The sequence below is a fragment of the Gracilinanus agilis genome, chromosome 1, assembly GCF_016433145.1.
Source record: "Gracilinanus agilis isolate LMUSP501 chromosome 1, AgileGrace, whole genome shotgun sequence".
Taxonomy (NCBI): domain Eukaryota; kingdom Metazoa; phylum Chordata; class Mammalia; order Didelphimorphia; family Didelphidae; genus Gracilinanus; species Gracilinanus agilis.
This window is the reverse complement of record NC_058130.1, coordinates 384,985,687-384,995,412: the sequence shown is the minus strand read 5'-3', so window position 1 is coordinate 384,995,412 and position 9,726 is coordinate 384,985,687. Positions and strand designations below refer to the sequence as shown.

The window sequence follows — 9,726 nt, the reverse complement described above, 5'->3', positions numbered from 1 at the left end:
GGAGAGGGGAGGGGAGGAAAAAGGAAAAAGGAAAGGAAAGGATTTTGAAAAATTCTTTTAATACCAGTCTCCCCCTGGTGGAGAAGCTCTTGGCAATGGTATCTTTTCAGGGGTGGAATAAACCTACAAAAGATAGAAAGCACTTAAACTTGCCTCAAATGTTAGTGTTAACTAAGCAATTTCATCATATCAAACTCTTTCCCATTGATTCAAAGGTTTTATTTTCCAAAGACATAGCAAAAAGTGGGTGGGGGGGAAGGGGTTGGAGTGTCCATTAAAATGTCTTCAGGATGGAAAACCTTCAGTGAGGGGGCCTCAGAAATGATGTGAATGGAATAATTGGAAAGCTCTATGAATCTGATACAAGCTCCCTTTGAACTAATTGCAAAGCTTCACCTTTCAGAATCCAGGAATGATGTAGTAAAAATTTGCCTCTGTAAACCATCTAAGCTTGGACTCTATAAAGAGATGTATTCAGAATTCTTCTTGACATCTTAGAATGAGCAAGTAATTGCAGTTGTCAGATGAAATGACCATGTAATTAAAGAAAAGGAAATAGAAATGGTTTCAAAATCTCAAGCAATTTTTATTCCTTAGATAAAGGCTCAGCATATCCATTATGGTCGGGGTTAGAACCAAGATTAGAGAGAAAAAAGAGACCACTCTTTTTGCCCATACTGAAAAAATGAAAGGGAGATTTGCAGTTTTTCTTTCGTTCTTCTTTCCGATGATTGCCAGAGTGGAGGGTGGGGAGTTGTGTTAAAAAAAAAGGGGGGGGGGAGAAAATACTATTTTTGATAGAACAGACAAACTGAAAAAAGTCAAAAAAGATCAAAAGTAAAAATTGAATTCCTCCAATGAAGGAAAATAAGGGTTAAAGAGAGGGGATGTACGTCGCAATTGTCCCCCAATGCAACTGCAGATACTATGGGTGTGGAAGTTCCTGATTCAGAACCTCGGAAAGCTCCCCCTCCTGAGCATCTCTCTCGCTGGCTGATGAGTGCGCATGCTCTTCTGAGCCTGAAGCTGAGGCTGCGGTGGGTGCAAATAAAACTCGAGAGAGAGCTGCTTACAACTCACTGGGAGTTAAGTACAGTAGAGAGAGGGAGTGACTGAGAGAGAAGTGATCCTTCCAGACCGAAATCTCTTCCTTAGAAGACAATCCACGGGAAAACTTGTGGCAGCAGAGAACCAAGTAGGAAAAAAGATTTGTTTGGTTTTGTTGATTTATAGTTTTGTTTTGTTTTGAGAATAAACTGGAAACTACAAGGATATCCGTGGAGCGATCCTGAAATTATTCAATCCTTTCTTGGCAGCTGATCTTTGAACGAGAAGAGAAAGTTGATAATATAGATCAGACAGTGGACACCTCAGTTTGAAAGTCCCTAGCCAGGGAACCATACAGTCCCAAAGCTCTCCTCTGCTATCTTCCTGCTCCAGTTTTAGAGCTCTATTCTTCTCGCGCCAAGACTCAGCGTTCAACAGTTGCAGACAAGTCTTTGCTGAGAAGCCCCCAGAGGCCAGTCTTGTCGTTTGGCCAATCACTTTGTGGTACTTAGTGGCTGCTGTTCTGAGAAAGAACCGGTCCGGGGGGGAACTCCAGAGGCTGTGCAAGGATTAAATCGGACTTGCTGCAATCTTAGTTATTAGGTCATGGCCCTAACTGGATAGACTCACCGTCAAGATGAAGGAGGCTGTTTCTGGTTGGCCTGGCTTCCTGGGCCTGTTCCAGGACTCGCTAGAGCTGGGAAATGCAAGTGGCAACGCTTCACTAATGATGAGGGACCTGCCACGGGGCCTTGAGTTGGAGAAACCAGAGGGTATGGCAGGGCAGTTCCCGGGTTCAGGCATCCGCGGGAGCACTGGCACTGACGGCCCAGCTGGAGCGGTGGTGCGGATTGTCCTCAGTGTGGTGTATTCAGTGGTGTGTGCGTTGGGGCTGGTGGGCAACCTTCTAGTTTTGTATCTGATGAAAAGCAAGCAGGGCTGGCGTAAATCCTCCATAAACCTCTTTGTCACCAGTCTGGCCCTGACCGACTTCCAGTTCGTGCTCACCCTACCCTTTTGGGCAGTAGAGAACGCTCTTGACTTCACCTGGCCCTTTGGCAAGGCCATGTGCAAGATAGTCTCTACTGTGACAGGTATAAACATGTACGCCAGTGTCTTCTTCCTTACTGCCATGAGTGTCGCGCGCTACCATTCTGTGGCCTCTGCTCTCAAGAGCCGCCGACCCCGAGGACGGGGTCGGGGAGGTGGCTGGAGACGAGTCCTTGGGTTGGGCAGAGCAGATGACTGTTGCTTTTCAGCCAAGGTTCTCTGCGTGTTGATCTGGGTCTTGGCTGTGCTGGCCTCTTTGCCCCATGCCATCTTCTCCACCACTGCCACGGTGATGGACGAGGAACTCTGCCTGGTACGTTTCCCGGACAAGCCACGGGTTGGGGATGCTCAGATCTGGCTGGGGTTGTACCACACACAGAAGGTGCTACTAGGCTTCGTGCTGCCGCTAGGGGTGATCAGTCTCTGCTACCTGCTACTGGTGCGTTTCATCTCTGAACGTCCTGTTTACAGAGGCGGAGGCGCCGGCGTTGCGCCAGGTACTGCCAGTGCTTCTGGAGAAGGACTCAACAGTGCGGCTGGAGCCAGTGCCAGGAGGCGTTCTAAAGTCACTAAGTCGGTAACTATCGTCGTACTATCGTTCTTCTTGTGTTGGCTGCCTAACCAGGCTCTGACTACCTGGGGTATCCTAATCAAGCTGAATGTGGTGCATTTCAGCCAGGAGTACTTCCTAAGCCAGGTGTATGTGTTCCCAGTGAGCGTGTGCCTAGCCCACTGTAACAGTTGCCTCAACCCCATCCTCTATTGTCTCATGCGCCGAGAGTTTCGCAAGGCGCTTAAAAGCCTGCTTTGGCGCATCGCATCTCCCTCGCTAACTAGCATGCGCCCCTTCACTGCCACTACTAAACCTGAACCCGAGGAACAAGCCCTGCAGACCCTGGCGCCCCTGCATGCCTCAGTGGAGCCGGACCTCCTCTACTGCCCACCCGGAGTCGTCGTCTACAACGGAGGTCGCTATGATTTGCTACCCACTAGCTCAGAGGAACAACGCTACTAAAGGAAGAGGGCTGAACAGAGAGAGAAGTGGAAGGGGGAGGTATGGAGCGGAGTAAGTGATTTCCCTGGCAGGGGTATGGGAGAGGCAGAGACAGAGACAAAGAGACAAACACAGACAGAAACAGAGTCGGAGAGATAGACGGCCATAGACACAGAAACACAGACACAGACAGAGGGCACAGAAGCAGGACAAACTGGAAAGAATCAGTGAAAGTAGACGCTGGGTCCAAGTAGGATGGAAAATGAACCAGATTGCCAAGGTGACTCTGAGCACCCGCCAAAGAATAAGGAGATAGAAGCTTAGGAATCAAATCGCACAAAAAAAAAAAAAAAATACGCTAAAGCGATCTAAAGTTCCACCAAGAGGTAAATTGTGGTGCTCTGTGCCTTCTTCCTCCCTTTGCTTGGATGAGAAACTGTTCCAGATCCTAAATAAGTCCATTCTTGTTGACACTAGGTAATGGGAGAAGGGGAACTGGCAAAGGCTGCTAGTAGGAGATGGAGTTAAATAGACCTGTGTGAGCTTTGAGTCCTTGAGAAACGCTTCCACTTTTCTCTCTGGACTCCAAGGCTACCCACCGCTCCCAGAGTTAGGGAAAGAGAAGTCCTATTGGGTTGAGAGCTGCAATCTTTTGTCCTTCCTTCCCAGAAAGAGCAAGTTATCAGAGGAGAGTAAAACTTCAAAGTGATTTCTCCCTAGTAGGGGAGATTCCTTTTCAAACATGAGAAATCTCTCTCCACCCCCAGCCCCTCCCAAAGGAACGATCTCTTCTTGTAAAGCCAGGAGGAAGTTCACTGTGGTCAAGAGCCTCCTTGGATCATTCAAGACCCTAAAAGACTTGGCCGGGGCTGACTTGTGGGGACATCTTCAGAAATTCCCCTCCTACCTTCTTTTTGGGAGGACTCTACTTCTGAGCAGACTCTGGGGGCTCAGCCCCTAACTCTAAGCTTTTGTAATCTGGAAAGAAGACTAAACAGGATTTGTGGGAGTAGGGGGACATTGAGATGGTAAATCTCCATTCTGTACTTGGACTCAACCAGGGACCTTAATCTGGCCAACTCTCTTGGAGAGCCCCATAGACCCCCGCCCTCTGCTTGTCAGTGGTGAAGGCCCTCTGAAATGGCAGAAACCATATAGTAAATGACATTGATTTTGTTTGGGTGTTTGCTTGGGAGATGGAGTTGTTTGTATATGTTTTTAAATAAAGCAGCATCTAAATGATATCCCATTGAGGCAGAAGCATCTCTTCGAGAAGAGAAGCTGAACTTAAAGGGGCAAGGCAAGTGGGTGCTTTTTTGGTGATAGGAGAAAACAGCAAAAAGTTGTCTGAAAGAACTCTGACTGGGGGCGGGGGAATAGGAGGTGAAGGGAGGTGGAGGAAAGGGACTTGGCGGGTAGGGAGGGGACAGCAGCACCAAAGTTTGTCCTAGGGATAGGATGCTGGAAGCTGCAAGGTGGTGAGAAGCTGAACTGCAGGTCAGTGAAAGCCCCAGAAAAAACTAAGCCAGCTCAAGCCACAGATCCCCAAGGCTCTGTGTTATTCAAGCCCCAGAGTCTTGTCAAGTAAACCCGTTGAGTTGTCTGTGAGGTCACAGCCTCAGAAACATCCTTTCTTTTTAGAGAGCCTTCCCTAGAAATGACACACCCCAAGATAACTCAAGAGAATTGGTTTTCCAAGGGGGGATCTTGAACTCATTTTTCACTTAGTCCCTGGTAAAAAACCAACCAACCAACCAAAAAAAAAAAAAAATCAAACCTGGTCCCAAGAGGAAGTACAAATTACTTCTCTCTGTAGACATCTTGAATTCCTCAAAGAAAGAGCAGGGGTTGTTGTTAATATCAATTTACAGACTTTAACATTTTCACCTCTAATTGCTACCCGCTAGCATTTCTAGTACAATATTGAATAAAAGAGGTGATAATGGGTATCTTTACTTCGCTCCTGATCTTATTTGGAAGGCTTCTAACTTGTCCTCATTGCAAATGATGCTTGCTGATGGTTTTAAATAAATACCACTTGTTATTTTGAGGAAAGGACCTTTTATTCCTGTGCTTTCTAGTGTTTTCAGTAGGAATAGGTATTCGCTAATGTTTTCAGATTCACAAAGTATTCTTCACAGTCACTCTGTGAGGTAAGTAGTGCAGCTATGATCCTTATTTTAAATATTCAAACCGGGGGGCCAGGTGATGGTCAGTGGCTTGACCCAGGTCATGTAGCAAATAAGTAAAACTAGGATTCAAACTCGAATGTGACTCTAAAGACCTCCCTGCCAAACAGGATTGTTTCTCTCACATTGTAAAATATTGAAAATAATTGTAATCATAGGATTGCAATTACTGCGCTACCTTGTGTCCTCTTTCCAAAACTTCAAACCATTTTGAACATATCATGTTTTCTATATCTTGCCTTGAAAAAATGTTAATCATGCACATTTATTCTAAAAATGTGCATTCCATGTAAAAGTCCATGTCAGGCTACAGTTATTTAAGGAATTGGGATCATCTACAGACCCATCCACTTGCCAGATCCCTCTCAGGACACAGGAGAAGTGCTGCTGATCATTTCACTCCAAATCTTTGTCTTGCCTAAGTTCTGGTCAAATTATACCAATTAGTCAAACAATTTTTGGGACAAGGATTCCAGCAGATGTAACCTCCCATTGTGGCAGCCGTTTCAGCATCATTAGGCCCAACCTGTGATTTCATCTCTTCAGGGAGCTCCCCAGGAGAGAAATTCCCCTTCCAATGAAGGTCATCACCTGCTTTACAGTTTATATTGTCTTAGAGAGTTGCCTGGTGCACTCAGTTAGAAAAGAAGTAACCTTCTGGGGAGGGAGAATTCCTGAGACAGAGTATGTGGGAGGAAAAGGAAGGGGCACTTGAATTCTGATGTTCCTGAGGGCAGCTCTCTATTCGATTTTTCCAGGACAGCTCTCTTTCAATAAAAACTGGTATATGGCTATTGTGAAATGAAAGAGACCCTTGAACTCAATGCCCAGTTCTGGCTATACATGTCCTACTGGGTAAAGAGAGAATTATCAGAATAGTTAAAGAATTGGAAACTATACCGTGCAAGATGCAATTAAGGAAACTGATTATGTGCAGTCCAGATAAGAGAAAGTTTAGTGGGATTATGAGAACTGTATTCAAACATGTGAATGGAGGTTATGTGTGGAAGAGATGTTTGAGTTGTTATGTTTAGCCCTGATAAGTAAAACTGAAAATATGAATAGAAATCTCAGAGAGGCAAATGTCAATTTAATAAAAGGAAAGGACTCCTAACAATCTCCCCTTAGCCAGAGGCTAAAACAAGACACTGAGCTTTTGTTTGTTTGTTTGTTTCTCTTAAAAATTCTTAGAATGAATATTAGAGATAGGTGAATCATCTACTTTTGAGAATCTGTCCCTTGCTCCTTTGAGGTGTCCTGTGTTAGAATGCTATGCCAAATGAGTTGCAATGTCAGGAGGGAGCAGAAAGAGAGAGGAAAGGGAAGTTAATGGAGTTTACTTTTATTCCAGTCCTAATGTCATGAGAAATATAAGATGCCAATTTCTACTTTTATCTAGGGTAGAAAATAATTGGGGAAAATCTACAGTTAACAATATTTGTTATTCAAGTAATAATGTCATTCTGTTTACCTTCTGACTGTAGGCAAATTAGAACAAGACCTACCTTATTCTCTCAGGCTCCCTTTACTGGGCTTCTGTCATTCTTGCCCTCCACCCTACTTACTCTCCTTCTTATAGAATGTTAGGGATAGAAAGGTCATTACATATTGATTTGTCCAGTCTACTCATTTTACATTCAAGAAAACTAAAGCCCAGAGAGCTGAGTGGCTTATTCAAGGTGGCACTTATAAGAGTTTGTGACAGTTGGAACTAGAAACCAGACCTCTTGACTCCTAATGCAGGACCCTTTCCTCATTCAGTCTGTTTTTCTCCCCAGTCCATTCCCTCTCCCCTTAGCTTTGCTCTTTTCTTTGATTGCCTCATATTTTCAATCTTTTGCCTCTAAGAAAATATGAACTTTAATGGAGACAATGCATAGATAATTTCATATTTATTTATTTGGATATTTATTGAGCGGAGCAGCAAGGTTGTACAGTAGCACTGGACTTGAAATCAGGGATTCCGAGTTCAAATCCAGCCTCAGACACTTTCTAGCTGTGTGACATTGGACAAACTCAGTTAACCCTCTTTGCCTCTGTTTCCTCATCTGTTCAATGATCTAGAGAAGGAAATGGCAGACCATTCTAATATCTCTGCCAAAAAAAACCTAAATAGGATCAGGAAGATATAGACAAGACCAAAATGACTGAAAAATAACAAAATATATAGAGCTCTTGTTATATGTAATGTGATCTGCTTGGCATAGTAAAGGTTATAAAATTATATAGGAAAATAATGTTCTCAGACTTGAAGGAACTCATACCATTAAGGGAAAAAAGACATGTGGAAATAATCATGATGGCTCACATTTGTAGCAAGCTTTATGTTCAAAGAATTATTTCCTTACAAGTCTTTTGAAAGAAGTATGTGCTGCAGGAATTATCACTGAAATGTAACACTGGTAGGTGATGGTGCAAAACAGTGGGGTCAAATTCTAATAGAAAAGGGGACTAGTAAGCCATACATATGCATCCCTATGGGCTGCATATTGACTTAGAAAAACCACATTTTAGCATCATCCATGTTTTATTGTATTTCAGTTTATTTGGTTGTGTATTTTCCAATTAGAGTTTAATCTGATTTAGACTCAGAATTGGGGGGGGGGGGGCGGATTCCTTGAGTTTCTGAAACTTCTGATGTTCCTGCTCCTTCCTTCCTTCTGGAAGCAGTAGAAAAGGATGCCATCCAGACCTCATCTGTCTCCATTCTCCCTTTTCCCCCTTCTTTCTTTTGTTGGGGGCTGGGGAAGTGAGGAACCACATCTTGTTAACAATGATTAGCTCACTTTTTGCCTAAAGACAGTATTATGGCCCTAGAGAAAATATAATCCCTTTCTTCTCTGTCTTGTGGAGTTGATATCAGTCAAAATGATATCATTCCCTTTAGGGGGGCATTCACAAGATAAATACATTAACAATACATGCAGTTAACATAGAATAATACAGAACATCATTTGGCAGGCTGCTTCAGCAACTGGGTCTCAATTTAATTTAGGATATATTACACATATGTGATTAGTAAATGTGTATCCATATAATGCTAATAGGCATAACATCAAACAAAATCAAAGCTCTATTGCCATCAGTAGGCAAACACAGTATGCAAAATATTCACATTCAGTATGCAAAATGTAGCTAACAGCAAAAACTAAGCATAATGAACCGATCAATGTAGTTATGATACAAGTGTGATACAAATAGAATGTCCCCACAGTGTAGCATGCCATCTGGGTTACTCTCAACATATGCTTCTAGTGAGGGGATTGATCTCAAGCTAATACTTTTAAAAAATGAAACAACCTTACCTTCTGCTTTAGAATTAATATTGTGTATGGTTCCAAGGCGGAAGAGTGGTAAGGGCTAGGCAATGGGGGTTAAGTGACTTGCCCAGGGTCACATAGCTAGAAAGTATCTGAGGCCAGATTTTAATCCATGTCCTCCAGGCAGGCCTGGTCCTCTATCCACCGAAACCACAAGCTGCCACTTAATTAGGTTTTAAGCAATGCTATTCACTGCAATACAGTAAACATTTATTAAGGTTACCTACTGTGAAGAGTGAATCAAATTTTCTTTGTCTAGCAATCAGCAACTTTTAAATTAATTGATCAAAAACTTAAGCACCCCTACTTAACACTAAGCAAGAGTGTTGCAAGTCACAACTCCAGAGGCCACTGCCCTGCTAAGCAAATTGAAAGACTATAATTGTTTCCTTTACTGTAGAGAAAGGGACAGGAAGTGATGTGGGAAAAGGATTATAAAAAGTCCTGAATTTCCTGTCTGGGGATCTTTGCCTTTGGGACTTCACCTTGTGACTTTGCTTTTGGATTTCACCTTTTGGACTTGGTCTTTGGTCTTGTCCTTTGAAGTTCATCTTGGGAAACTCTGCTTCAGTGAGTTAGACTGAAGGAGGAGACTCTTTCCCTGGATCCTGCATTGGCTTGCTGGGTGAGTAGCTGGCCTTCCTTTCCTGGCTTCTGGAAGATTGGTTCCAGAGAGGCCCTCCTTTCCCTGAGGAGGCTGTGTTGGTGGAACCCTTGCTGAAGACATTACTGGGTCTTATCCAGTCCTGCCAGGTTTGAGCTGGACACCAGAGTAGCACTTAGGGTGATAGGCTAGACAATTCTCTACCTTCTGCTTAACATTTCTCCACTTTCACTCTTTCCACCTCTTTGTAAATAAAGCTGCTAAAGGTAATTTTGACTTAAGCTATAATATTTTTAAATCTATCAGCACAATATTATTTTATAACTTTCATATTAGCATAAAAATCTAATTTGTGTATTCTTACACTACCATGTGCTGGATAGTGGGCTAAATTCTGGGGATACCAATAAGAAAGAGAAAGTCCTTGCCCTCAGGGATATTCAAGTCTAATGGGGGAAGAAAATAAACACAAAAGGAAGCTAAAAGGGGGCATAGGGAAGGGATTGTGGCTAGTATGTGGGC

The 9,726-nt window shown here is 43.4% G+C and overlaps 1 protein-coding gene across 1 annotated transcript; it reads left to right on the top strand.

The window, feature by feature from the left end:
• The first annotated feature begins 1,684 nt into the window (after window positions 1-1,684).
• On the top strand, window positions 1,685-3,112 carry RXFP3 (relaxin family peptide receptor 3). Its single transcript, XM_044681461.1, has one exon. The coding sequence runs from the start codon at window positions 1,685-1,687 to the stop codon at window positions 3,110-3,112; it is 1,428 nt and encodes a 475-aa protein (XP_044537396.1).
• Window positions 3,113-9,726: the final 6,614 nt, after the last annotated feature.